Source organism: Sciurus carolinensis, chromosome 1 (genome assembly GCF_902686445.1).
Source record: "Sciurus carolinensis chromosome 1, mSciCar1.2, whole genome shotgun sequence".
Taxonomy (NCBI): domain Eukaryota; kingdom Metazoa; phylum Chordata; class Mammalia; order Rodentia; family Sciuridae; genus Sciurus; species Sciurus carolinensis.
The window spans coordinates 132,737,864-132,752,236 of NC_062213.1; the positions used below are offsets into that span (position 1 = coordinate 132,737,864).

A 14,373-nucleotide genomic window follows, 5' to 3' on the forward strand; every position below is an offset into this window, starting at 1 on the left:
AGGGCCTTGCACATACTAGGCAAGAAGTGCCCTACTGCTGAGGTACACTCCCACCCCTCGATGCAAATTTTTTTTTGAGGTGATGGGGATTGAACTCAGGGCCTTGTGCTTGTGAGGCAAGCACTCTACCAACTGAGCTATATCCTCAGCCACAATACAAATTTTTAAAAAATACGTTTTAGTTGTTGATGGACCTTTTTATTTTTATTTATTTATATGTGGTGCTGAGAATTGAACCCAGTGCCTTGCACATGCCAGGCGAGGGTTCAACCACTGAGCCACAATCCCAGCCCCCCAATTGCAAATTTTTTATGAGATTTATAATTAAAGCACTCAGTAGTCAGTAGGGAATGTTATGTGACAATAATTTTCTAGCTGTTTACTGAACTTGAGATTTGGTCACTTTAATGTTGGTAGAATTTGAACCAATCACCCTGAATTTTGTAAAGTGTATTAAATATCAGGAGGTGGCCTGCTAAGCAAGTCACAGCTCTACTCTCCCTGCCCCACATGAAACATATACTGTTATTAATATAAATTAGGTATTTAATCCCTCTGGCACTGTTCATATTTCCCAATTGACATGAATTCAGTTTCTGAGTGGTAACCTGGAGTTAACAAAATATTTGCGTAGCTAAATGTTTAGATTGAATTGTTTTTGACTGAAGCTGAATCTGTAGTTTTTAGTTTTACAGAATGAATTCATTTGAGATATTTCCTCACTAAAATAAAGACTGTCAACATCCTGTCTTTGTTTCTTGATGCATAAAACAATTAAATCTGTTAGCATGCTCAGTGTTAAGGCTCACAAGTATGACTACCAGGAAAATTTATGAGTCACACTTCCAGAGGCTAAAACCTGGGGAGTAAAGAAAAAAAAAAGGTCTTCTGAGCCTTCTAATTTTGAACAAATCGACTTCCTGTTAAAAAGACTCACAGAAAAGTCCTAGTCCTGTGAAACAAAAATTGGTTTCCCTTTAGAGATCATTGTTGTGCATCGTCTTTCAGATTTTTGGGGGACTGGCTATTCTTTGATGTATTTTTGATAAAGAAATTTAAATTGCTAAGAAATATAATTTATACAGACCACTCAATAGGCACAAATGGAATGCATCGACTGTTTCACAAATTTCTCAACACTTATTCCTCAAATGCACAATGAATACATCTTCATGTTTTTGCATTAGTCTTAATTATGCTTGGACTAAATCAGCCCAAGAAAGATATTCAAGGCTACCCAAATGTTACTTTGAGTATGATTTTAACAAAATTATCACACACTGTCTATGTGAAATTACAGTGGAATTCCAAGAACTTCTACAATTTGAAGTGAGGAAACATTATAATTTTTTTTGTCATATCAGAATCATTTCTGGGATTTTTTCTTGTAATAGAAGAATTATGGAAGAAAGATAAAATGCAAAGCTTTTTGTTACTTCTTTTTTGTCACGTTTCTCAAGATTTATATTACCTGAGACATAATAAGAACTGAAACAAATACTTTTTAAAAAATGTATATGTCTCAAGTGTAATGAGTTGAAATAAAATTAATTCCTTAAAGGACTGAAAAAAATAAAAAGTATATTGTGCATTGTATGCACAATGCATGGAAATCATCAGCTGTCTTGAATCTACTGTATTCCTAGCTTGCCTCCAAAAGTTCTCCAGAGTCTCACCCAATCTCTTCTAAGTGTGATATACATATTCACATGGTACATCTCATCACACCATCCTTCCTCATCTCAATCATCCTTCTCCAAAGAGCTGAATATCAGGAAAATAAATGCTATATAGAAGAAAGTTACCAGTCAAAATTTTCTTATGCATAAGTGGTACATAAATTTTTCTTATGCATAAGTGGTACATAAATTTTTTAAATTTTTGTTCAGGGTTTCTATAAGCCTAGAGTGAATGTGGTTTATTAGGGAGGCCTCTTAGCTGTGCAGAACCACTCTGATTTCTTTAAGTAACCAACATCATTACCATAAAAGTATTTACTGAAAGCTGGGCTGGGCAGCCATTGTACAATCTGGTCAGGCAAATGCACAAACACTGCACTCCAGATTATATATTAAGGCATTAATTACCCAGATGAAACTCCAGGAGCAGCTTAGGTAGATGCAGTACAGTGAATTAAGGAAGGAAATAATTAGTCACAATTACAGAAACTAGCTCACACCAAGTGAAAGAATGCATGCAGTCATTTCCTGAAGAGTACAGGGACACTGAGTAATAGTTCAAGAAATACAAAAGATAAACATGACTTACAAAAATAAGTAAGGGACTAATCTCAATGTTAACTTACAAAAATTACTTTATTTAATTTATTTTCTGTTCCTATGTACTACATAGCCAAATAACATTAAGACATTTTATCATGAATTTGTATTATGACAAGTCAACTTTCAAGTCAACTTTTTCTTGACAGTCTTAGATGTTTTGCCAGTAGTTGACACAATCTGAACACTTAAAGACAGAGAGGAGATGAGTGGCACACAAGGCGTGGAGTTTCAACCCCAATAAAAATACACACTAAAGCAGCAAAGTAAGGTGGGAGCGAGGTATCTAGAAGGAAGCAAATGCAAACAACATCAAAAACCACGCACAGGGACTGTTACTTGACATGGCCAAGAAATTAAATTGTCCAAAGTTAGATACCCCTTGCTAAGTTCTTCTGATTAAAAAAAACACAACATTCCTTGTGGCAGGGAGAGATCTTCCTGTCTCCCCAAAATGAATGCTAGCATGCTGTCTTCATCAGTGAATGACTCTGAGAAGACAGAATAAGAGTGGCTACTAATTTGGAGGGCTGCCAGAAAAGTGTCAAAGCATAGTAGTAGGGCCTGAATCTGAAAAACTTACGGCAAGTCACGTTCTGATCAAGGCCAACCAACATCTCTTACCATGTTTCTAATAACAAGAAAAGAGAGAAAATCGTACAGACCCTTCGGGAAGTCTCCTCACCCCTAACTATGCTGTTGTGCTCATTTGTTATGCTAACTTGAGGTTAATTTTACCTAAAGTTATAGAGATCCTACCCCAAAAGTGAAATATTTGAATAGCATCATCACATTCAGGATTCAAAGGAGAATGTTAATTGAATCTTAATTTATTCTAAAAGAAAGAAATGAATTGAAATAATGTTGACATTTATCTTGTCTGTTCACTACTAAATACTGCTGACAGTGTTCATAATGATGGATCATGAGTGCTCATTGTTTAAATAAATATATCATGATGACCAATCAGGTATTTGGTATAAAATTAAATTAAAAGTATAAAATAAACCACTTAAGGAATGGAGTTTACTTATAGTAGAAAATTAACAATCACAAAACCCTACTGGGGGACATCTTAAGAGATAAAGATTTTTTTTTTTTTTCTTTTTTAACACCAGAAATCATAAAATAGTGTATTGTAAGAACTTGGACTTCCTTTATCCCTAGTAACCCAAGGAATACTACAGGTTGTTAAGACCCCTCTACAAACAGGTTCACGAGCCAGGTAAGGAGGTGCCTAGAAACGAGCAGGTATTTGCAGCAGGCATCTCTTCTCAGCTTTTCTGAGAAATCAATACCTGCTGCACCAGATACCTTGTGAATTATTAGGATTTATTAAAATAGCTGGGAATACAGGGACAGGGAAAGAGATAGATGAACAGTAAGAAAATTTGATCATTGCAAATAACAGATTCTACTGTATCAAAAACCATATTAAAATATGCTGTGTTAAAAACAAAACAAACCCCAACACATAAGTAGAAGACACAATAGTTTTCTGAGGCGAGGTGTTCTGAGGGGGGTTCCACTGGGATGCATTTTTTCCAATCAGACTACCTCCAAACAATTATTTCTGCTCTGCATTTCAACAATAAAACTCACCAACAAAAAGCTTACCCAGCATGAGGTTCAAGCAGCCACTGGAGTTAAGAATACATATAATGCTTTTTTTATATTTACACAGCAGTTACTCGGTGAATTCTATAGAGGCTGGAGAAAGATAGCTAGTTGTCCAAATTTTAGCAAGAGCACTTGGAAAACACAGAAAGTGATTAGGTAAATACTTCCGTCCACTGAGTTGATCAGTTAAAGAACTTTAGAAAAGTCAGCAGTTCATTTACCTGAGTTTCCCATTTAAAGGCTAAATAGTAATTGAATGCTTTTTACTTAAGAATGTGAACAAAATCTCACAATATTAAAAGGGCCAGAGTCAGAAAATTTAGACTCAAAATTAAGTGTTTTAGACTTGACTTTATAAAATCTAATAGAAAGATCTATGAATTTCCCCTCTTAGTTAAAACATGAAAGTCGTGGAACTATACTGATTTTCTGAGTGTTATTTACAACTTAAGTTGGGAATCAGTCTGTAAAATCATTAAGAAAACAAATCAAATTCTTTTGGAATTTTGATCAAGTGATAAAAGCCAATTATGAGTGACTTATTTCATTTAGGAATCCATATGAGGTTACTAGTTATTACCAGTTAAATACTTCAGCATAAATATGATTTTAACCTGAATAGATCCCTTTTGAAGGGTTATATAGAAAATAACCGTACAATTCAATCAAGAAAAACAGTGCACACAGTGTTCTGCCATCAGGTGTCTAAGCTTGCTTTTCAACAGGGTATTTTAGTCATGTTCAACCATGGACAACCTGCCAACAAATTGCTTGTTTAAAACAAATAGGGCTGTGTTTCTAAATAAAACACACTGTTCATAATCAGGATCCCAATATTCTGGAATTGAATATTTCATCATATAAGAACTACAACCATGTTACTATTTCAAAACATTATTATTTTAACTTCTGGTCTAAATAAATCAGCTATATGAAATCACATTCTGAAACTTCAACATAGAACAGAAAATGTGAAGTGTCTGGTCTCTCTGATTGAATTATTAAACAAATAAAATGCATCTTTCCCTTTAATCCTTCACCCCCTGATGTATCTGAATGTTTAAAACACAACCGAGGTACATGTGTCTGCTGAGCAATTCCCATAGCTGCCTTCTGTACACAGCTACAGTAGCATTGGGCAAATTCACCAGGATCAAGAAGCAATTTTTAAAAAACAGCATTTTGAAACCCCAAATCATCTTCCTACTTTCTTTTGCTATTAAGTTACAAAGCTTTATTCGATCAGCCAGTGAAATATTTAGCCCAAGTCCCCATACTATGTTAGATTTTAAGCACAAAGGTAAATGAAAACTCTGCTGATCATCAGGCAAAAATTATTGCTAAGTGACACCACTTAGCACTTTATTCACACTTCTAAAAAAGTTAACAGAACCATTTTAGATGAGATATGTTTTAAGCCAGAGAGCAGACAGAGTTCCTGTGTTGTACCACTAGCAGGCTTGCGGGAAATCAATAAATATACATGTGTGTGTATATATATATATATATATATATATATAGAAGTGTATTATTTTGTGAAACAGGCAGGATTTGGATAGATTACCACTGCCACAGTGCCTGGAGGAAGGGAGAGCTGAATGGAATATACCAGCTCTTCAACAGAGTGCTTTAGTAGTGACTTTTTTTAATCTGATGCATCTGCATATCAAGATATCAAAGATGATTAAATTACTCAAAAAACAGGCTTCTAAGTCTATGATTTTTAAATTTAATTATCTATTTGGATGTTAAAATAAATCTAATTTCTCTAAGGCTGTTCACCAGTACTACATAGCAATGTTGCAATTAAAGAAATGAGGGTGCTTTTGTATTTAGTTTTTAAATGTTTTTAAAAAGGAGGTTGGTGAAAATGCAAATCAGTTGAATTATAAATCACCAGTTCAAGCATGCCAACCACTAAGGATTGCTTTCTTCATGAACTTACAAAATCCTTGTCTAAGGATAATTGTAACTGTTGATATTTGAAATAATACAATTTAGGGGCAAATTTTAAAAATAATACTCTGACAAAGGACTTACGTGAATTTATACTTCAGAGAAGAGTTTTCTGTAGAATGAAAGACTTGGCCAATGGAAGAGACAACTGTTATTAAAATAACTAACTAGGATAGGTTCCTTGGTATAGACATGATGAAAAGAAAAATAAGGACCCTGTACAGGTGCAAATGGGCTAAAAATGACATTGGCAAAAAATCTTCATTCATTTAAAATATGCCAAAGTGCATGCAATTTATAATTCCCTCCCTTTCACAAGAGTGAACTGAAAAAATAAAACCAAAAAACAGATGGAACCATCTGTTTCTGTCAGTAGAAAACAATAATAGATACATTAGGTTCCAAGACAAATAAAACTTTAAAATATTAAGATTGAAAAAATACAATTAAATTTTTATTAAAAAATACATACTCCTTACTCAATCTTTGTGTACATTTTGTTTTGTGTGAAAAAGAAAAAAAATTAAAATAAAATAGGAAAGGCATTAAGACTACCTAATTATTTATACTGTATTTGGTAGAAGCGTGTTTCAGTCAAACTCTGATGAAAAGTAAGTTATTCAGCTTTCATTTGCTCCCGGATGTCAGAAGGCAGAGTTTCAAACAGAGCATCTTCCACAACCAAACCAGCTCTCTTCAGAGCTCGGCAGTCACCGAGTTCTGGAGGGAGGATCTCAAAGTGATTGCCTTTGACATCTAAGTAAGAAAGAAACAGTAAATTTCCAATTTTCGGTGAGAGTACAGACAGGCTGTTTTTCCCAATCTTCAGAGTTTTAAGTTTCTTGCAGAAGTAGAGTTCATCTGGAAGGCTTTCCACTTTGTTACAAGTGATGGAAAAATACTGTAAACTTTGTAGAACTCCGACTTCAGGTGGGATAAATCGAATGTCATTGTAGGATAAGTCCAAGTATCGAATTTTGTTGCATAGGAAGAGGTGGGAAGGCAGCACCTCTATTTTATTGTGACTGAAGGACAGTCGTTCCAGGCTGGTGAGCTTCTTTATGTGCTCGGGGATGTAGGTGATGCTGTTATGCCACAGTTTCAGCACTGTCAGCTTTCTCAGGTGTTGGAAGCTCACGATTTCTTCTATAGATTTCAGGTTGTTTTCTTTCAGGTCCAGTTCCTGAAGGCTGAGCAGGCTGAACACAGCGTGGGGTATGCGCTCCAGGTCGCAGTGGACCAGTTCCAGCTCTGTGAGGTTGGTCATCTTCTTTAAGTTGTTGAGCATGACCAGCTTGGTGCCGTCATTATGAATGCACATCTTTTGGAGGTGGCTGGAAACATCCACAACTGCCTGAGGGATTTTGGAGACATTACTTTTGATAGAGAGGATTTTAAGGCTTTTGAGATCCCTCAGAGACTCAAGGGTAACATTTTTGGAAATGTCATGACTTAGAGAGCCAACCAGGTAGAGCTCTTCCAAATTCCGGAGGCCATACATCCAGGGGGGAAGCTCCCTCATGTCATCAAACTTGACGCTCAAAACCTTGAGGTTTTCCTTCAGGAAAGAGAGAGCTGCGCTGTGGATTTTGACAGAGCACTGGTGGAGAGAGAGCTCTTGGAGATTGTCTAGCTGAGCAATGGTGGCTGGGATCATTACATTCTTAATGATTTCAAGTTTTAGAGATTGCAACTCCGTGATTTCAAAAACAGTGTCTGGAAGGCCAGAGAGCATGATAAGAGGCAATTCCAGTCGATTATGGGTATTTGTCTGCAGCTTCTGCCTCAGTTTGTCAGGAGTCCACTCGTTATTTAAGTTCAGCTGCTTCAATTTGTTTTCACTGACTTCAGAGAGGAACACTGCAAATCTCTTGGAATACAGAGGGTCATACTGATCTATCATATGAAGCATAAAAGCAAAGTCATTTTTCACATCTGGAATATCATCAATTCCAGTCTCCTGGCGGACATACTCAAAAGAGTATTCTCTTAGAGAACGATAGAACAGCCAGTATAAGGTATAAAGGCACGTCAATCCATAGATACTTACAAAGCACAAGTAGCAAAAGGAGAGTTTTGAGAACAAGTGTGCCATGGTATGATTGCAAGAAAAGTTTTTATATCCAGTCATGTCCTGAATGTCAACGTTACAGTCCACTGTAAATTGGACTTTGGAAACCAGAGCACTATTATATGCAATGATGATTAGGAATTTGATAACCTTCAGTACGGTCTGGCGAACATACATGGCATATAGTATATCCCCTTCTTCCACATGCAGCCTGAACTTCTTCACCTTTTCAAATAAGGCCTTTGCTTGTTCACCTTCCTTTTTATCCAGAGCCCCTGCAGTGGATTTGTCAACCACAAACTTCTCAGGAATTGACTTTAGAGACTGAGAGTTAACCAGACTGCCTTCGGGACCCGACTGGGTGGTGTTAGACCTGTTCATGTTGTTCTTCCTGTTGTCCTTTTCTTCAGAGTCCTCCCCAGACACTTCAGATAAAGCCCGTGTGGTCCAGGGAGAGTCAAAACACTTCCCCAGGATGGAGATGAAATGTTCTATTTTGGAGCTGGAGCCAGGGAATTTGAACCAAAAGTTACTGCAGAGCATGAAGACCAGGGTATGAATGAGCACAAGGTAAGGGAAATACTTGGCGTACCAGTGGAGGGCTCGCTCATAACACATCTGGTTTATGAAACTGTACTGCTGCAGGTCCAAGTCTGTCTTCAGTCCTTTCATTTCCACAGTGGCAGGGTTCGAGGGAGATGGTTTAGGTGGAGGCAGTGGGGTGGTACTGGCAACAGTTTGAGACACATTTGAAACGGAAGTGTGGTTCTGAACAGGCTGCACTCTTTTCGGAAGGCAGATTATCTTGTCTTGCATGACCTGAAACACAGAAATAATATGTTCAAATTATATTACTCTAAGAGCTTTCCTAATATCATTAGTGTGAAGAAAGCAGCAACAACATCCAATAAATGTCCATTTCCTCTGCCTGGAGAATATAATGTTCAATTCCAGCACCAACATTTTCTACTTAGCTCATATGTTGGAAAAAAATGAAATATCTGACTTTATTCCTCATGTCTAATAAAACAGCAAGTTATAACAAAGTGACTATTTACAGAATGTTCATATATATTTATTTCTAATTTGTATCTCTTCTTTCACTGGATGCTGGAAAAATCAGTCATTGGTCTGAAAAGTATATTCCCTTATCAGATGTAATCTTAAGTTATATGGCTCCTAATATTATGTTATTTTATATATGAGCAATAAAAGTATTGGAAAGAAGAAATATGGAAAAAAATTCTGACTTTATTGTTCCCCTTTTTCTTTCTACCCATATCCTGGTTTATATTCATAGATTAATACAAATGGCTTTAATAAAAATAAAAATTTTATTAAGTTTTTATAGTAACTATTTCTTGAGAGATGAAAGAATATAGAAATGTTCAATAGAAAAATAATTATGTCTAAATTTGCTAGCTCTTCATATAATATTGAGAACCTCTCTCCTTCTACCAGTGGTTTAAGTAGTTGAAAAAAATATTATGCTGTAAGAATGTCAAGCGGTCTCATAAGACTGCAATTTGGGAAATTGCAAATTTCCCCTTTTGATGATGAGGTAGGATGAGGCAGAATATACCTTGAATGAACCTGGGGGATTCATACCCATGAAGAAGTCCATGCAAGTGGAACAATTTGAACAATTGGCAAATAATTCCAAGGAAGAATAATAACTGAGAAGTATACAGCAATGACATGTGGAATTAATAATTCAGGGGGATTCTACTTGTACTTTAAGATGTCAAATGGTGAGAAATCCAGTGTTTGGTGATTCTGCAAGAGTAAGGTGTCTCACAGTGTTGGCACATCAAAATTCTTTACATTGACTATAGAGGTAGAAACTGAACCCATTGTAAAGTGGACTGCTATGTGACCACAAGCTGGGGATGAGGGAACTAGCATCTCAGCACACACAGAGATGTGAAGCTGCCAGTGGAGTGAAGCATCCAACACGTAGAGAAGTGCTGGTACGCAAAAGACCACCAGTAAATATTTGCTGAGAAAGTGAATGAATCCATTAGTCCTGTGGCTCAGGGTTGTATGGGCCCAGATGTTGAGGACACCTCTCCTAGGATGAAGATGAACATGATTGACAATAGCAAACTTATATTGTGCTGAATATGTGACTGTCCCTTTCATCATAATGTCATGGGTACTAATCTTTTCAACTGTCATGTTAATCTGATGAGGTAGGTACTCATTCCCATTTTACAGATGAGGGCACCGAGGCATGGGCTCAGGTTAGTAACTTGACTAACATCTAGCCAGGACCATCTGGACCCAGAATCCATGTTTTTATTTTAATTGACTGAATTTCTAGGAATAAATCAAAAGGATCCCAATTTGTCTTAAATAACAAGTAATTTACCTTGTAGGTACAAAGCTTGCTGCTCCCCATAACCTATGCATAATGAGATTAATAAAGAAATGAGACTGGAGGAAGAGAAGTAGACAGAAGCAGGGAAAAAGACTGTCCTTCCCTGAGCACATTCTCCAAGAGTGACACCCTTGAGCTAATATGTTAATATGACGTTGTTAATGGTGCCATGAAAACATAGTATAAAAGCAAGACTAACTCAAGTCAAGAAAGCAGACACCTTCTTAAAAAGTGCTGAGTTACTGCCAAGCTACCAGGCAGGCTCTCTTGCTGTCTCTCCTATAGGTTTGCTTCTAATTGTGAAGATGGGTAGGGCCTCGGCTGCTGCACAGGATTTCAAGCTAAGCTCTGCAGCGGTGTGCCTAGCTGGGGGGCAAGCACAGGCTGTAAGTGCTCCTTACTTGATTGTTTGCATCTAGGGCTATGTCCACACAGTTGTGTGCCTTTTTATATTCTGCACAAAGGCATCTTGATTGGCTAGGGGCTGCCATGCGCGACAGTAGGTTCCATTCTCCCTATTCTGCAGAAGTCAGCCTAGGTTCAGAAGAAGTGAAAGACTTGCTCAAGTTACCATAGCTAGAAAAGGCACCACAGGAATTAAAGCTGTCCTCTGTTTCTGGCCCCGCATTCTTCCACTACTCCACATGGTCCTCTCATTTCATCAAGCTTCAGTCCCATGCAGGAGGGCAATACTAGCCAAGTTCCTTTCAGACCTCTGATTTTATGTTTCTCTTGCAATCTTCATGAAGACATAATTTTTGAAATGTGCCTGCTCAAATCCTGGGAGAGTAAAGACAGTGATCTATTTTCCAAAAGCTATTAACCACTCAGAAATGAGAACTGAGTAGGAAAAAATACTGGAATTTAGTCACTAGAAACTGTAGCTGCTTATGTTGCTGAGGGAACATATCATCAGAAGATTCCAGCACAGAGGCAACTCCAAGTGGAATTCTGAAAGAATGCAGGGACAGGTTGTCCAATCTAGGACTATGAAAAGTAACAACCACCCGCATAGTGAGTCCTGCAGACAACGGTATGAAGATTTAAACAGTAAGACAGAAATGCAAGAGAGGAAGTCAGTTTCCTCTGTGTTTAACAGAAACAGTGTTTTTCAACACTGCAACATCAGAAAGGACTGGGAAAAGGACCAGCCCTTTCAAAATTTTATCAAAAAGAGAAAGATGATCCCACAACCCTAAAGGCAAGACAGGATTCCATAAAAAGGGTGGTGGTGATAGAGCGTTTCTGTGGTATCTCTGTAAAACTTTGTGGTATCCTGTAAAACTTGAAAACTTTTTCTTCACCTTTTCTGTTTTCCTGAGAAGACTGTCAAATTAAAACTACACCTCACTTCTCTTTACCTTTTACCCAGTAGTTGAAAGATGAGTGTAAAACAAGTCTTAAAGAAAGGATGCTTGAAAGAATTAATTGTGGGACTCCAGCTGCTAGTGCAGGATGACACCAGGGTATGGGCAGGGTGAACGTCCCCAGCCTCGTCCAGTTCTAAAACCCTGTGTGAAGTTCAGATCCTTCCCAGCAGCTCTGACAGTTGCAGTGTGGTGGAGTTCTGCCCTCTCTCTTTTTTTTTTTTTAATTTATTTTTATTGTAAACAAATGGGATACATGTTGTTTCTCTGTTTGTACATGAAGTAGAGGCATACCATTTGTGTAATCATACATTTACATAGGGTAATGTTGTTTGATTCATTCTGTTATTTTTTTTCACTCCCCCCCCACCCCTCCTACCCCTCTCTCTATACAGTCCCTTCTTCCTCCATTCTTGCTCCCTCCCACCTCCACTATGTGTCATCATCTGCTTATCAGCAAAATCATTCTTCCTTTGGTTTTTTGAGATTGGCTTATCTCACTTAGCATGATATTCTCCAATTTCATCCATTTTCTGCTGCTCTCTTCTAGGACAACCATGAGGCTGCATTTGGAAGGAAAAGGCTTGAGTATAAAGCTGCATGGTGAGTTTGTGTAGGACAAGTAGAGGAGAGGGAGAAAAAAATTGAGGGTGGGGGGGAAAGGAAGAAAGGAAAAAATTAAAAAGCAAAGTGAACAGGAGAACCAGATCCAAAATACACAGTGGGGAGAAAAGTTAATATTCAAAAGGCTGATATGAGAATCCTTCTCAGAATGAAGCCATTCATGTTAAGGAAAATGTCTAAGTAAAGATGGGAATGAGGAGAGGGACACAGAGGTGAATTATTGACAGCTGGGTCAGGTGAAGCCAAGGTACAAAGGGAAGGCTAATCTGCCCCCCTCTGTTGGGACAGTAGGCTTGGAAGTAAGAGCAAGTGAGTCACCACAGCCAGGGGGTAGAACTGAAGAGAAGCTGGTTGAGCAACACGGCAGGTGACTGGGGTTTACACTCATCATTTCTATTTTGAAATGCAAGTACCTTTTAACCTTTTTTAACTCTTTAGGAAAATCTGTTATGCATACAACATAGTGTTGTATGAATGACTTTTGTGGAAATCACAGCAAATTCATGCTTGGATTGAAGTTGAATAGAAAGGAAGGATTTTTCTCAGGATGGGTAAAAATAAAATATTTCCATGGAAGCAGATAATGGAACAGGAGAATGGAATCCTTCAGGTATGTGCCAAAACTTGGAGAGGGCACTGGACTGGGGTTTGACCCTAGATCCTCTAGATCTTCAGGAGCAGCTGACAACTAGTTCAGGCAAGACCTGAACAATTTTAGAGGAGGAAAAGTTTATTTGGGGGCTCACAGTTTCAGAAGTCTCAGTCCTTAGACAGTTGGTTTCTTTCCTTGAGGCTTGAAATGAGGCAGAACATCATGGCAGAAGAGTGTGATGGAGGGAAACAGCTCATATGATGATCAGAAAGCAGAGAGGGACTCCACTCTTGAGATACAAAATATATACCCCAAAGGCACACACTCAATGATTCACCTCCTCCAGCCACACCCTACCTGCCTTCAGTTACCATTCAGTTAATCCCATCAGGAGATAATTCACTGATTGGGATAACACTCTCATAATCCAATCATCTCTCCTCTAAGCCTTCTTACATTGTCTCACACATACTATTTTGGGGGACACCGCACATCCAAATAATAACACTCATGCTAAGCTACATGATCAGACTAAAACTTCAAGGAAGCAGATTCCCAAACAGACCAGGGGTTCCTGAAAGCAGGAGACCCCAGTCTATTTGCAGCAGAGTAATAAGTCCCCTCTGCTTTAACCCTGATAAGTAAGTAACCTGATGTTAACCACTCAGCTTTCTTCCTTTTGTTCTCTTTCCTTGTCCTCACCTTATGAAACTCACTGTTACGCTACTGCCCACTTGGAGCTCTCATTCTATTTTGCAGAATGGAAGCTACCTTAATTCATGAATCACAAATAAAAATAGTTAGATCTGTAATTAATTTTGTCTTTTGAGAGTTAGAATCATAGCACACATGCTGATAATGCAAAAGTGTGATCTACTTTTTTTAGGTAGTTGCTAGAGATGTGGTGCAGTGAAATGCAGAACCCACCTGTGACAACCTATGGAAAAGGTGCCACATTTGTGTGTATGAGACCCCCCAAAGGCTGAGATTAAAACAAAATAAAACAAAACTACTTAACTTCAGAGGAACTACTTGAAATAACAAAGATAGAGCAATATAAATAAAGACCAGCTTATCTAGCACATGCCAGAGGTGTAAATGACATCTCTAGGGCTGGGTCAGGACACGGGAACATAAATGCTGGTCAGTTCTGAGTGTGCCTCAGGGAAAGTAATCATTTTGGAGACTCTACTCTTAGTTGCTATGTTAGGGATAAAAGAACAATAAGGCCTTCAAGGTCAAACACAGGAGAAAGACATTTAAATCAGTAATTAGTGTGAGAAATTCACCTTTTCTTCACAACAAACTTTATAATCAATTTCAGAAAAAAAAGAAAAACCCGGTAGTATTTTTTTTTTTTTTTTGGGGTGCTGGGGATTGAACCCAGGGCCTTGTGCTTACAGCAAGCACTCTACCTACTGAGCTATCTCCCCAGCCCCCGGTAGTATTTTTATTGAGATTAAATTTGTTAATTAAAGAACTGG

General features: G+C 37.8%; 1 protein-coding gene across 1 annotated transcript in view; it reads right to left on the reverse strand.

Annotated features, from left to right (window-relative positions):
- Positions 1-3,303: 3,303 nt before the first annotated feature.
- The window catches only part of Lrrc8c (leucine rich repeat containing 8 VRAC subunit C), a 105,809-nt gene continuing 94,739 nt past the window's right edge, over positions 3,304-14,373 (reverse strand). Inside the window, exon 4 of the mRNA XM_047542542.1 lies at positions 3,304-8,745. Coding sequence (XP_047398498.1) covers positions 6,472-8,745 — 2,274 coding nt within the window. The 3' untranslated portion in view covers positions 3,304-6,471. The remainder of the gene's footprint in view (positions 8,746-14,373) is intronic.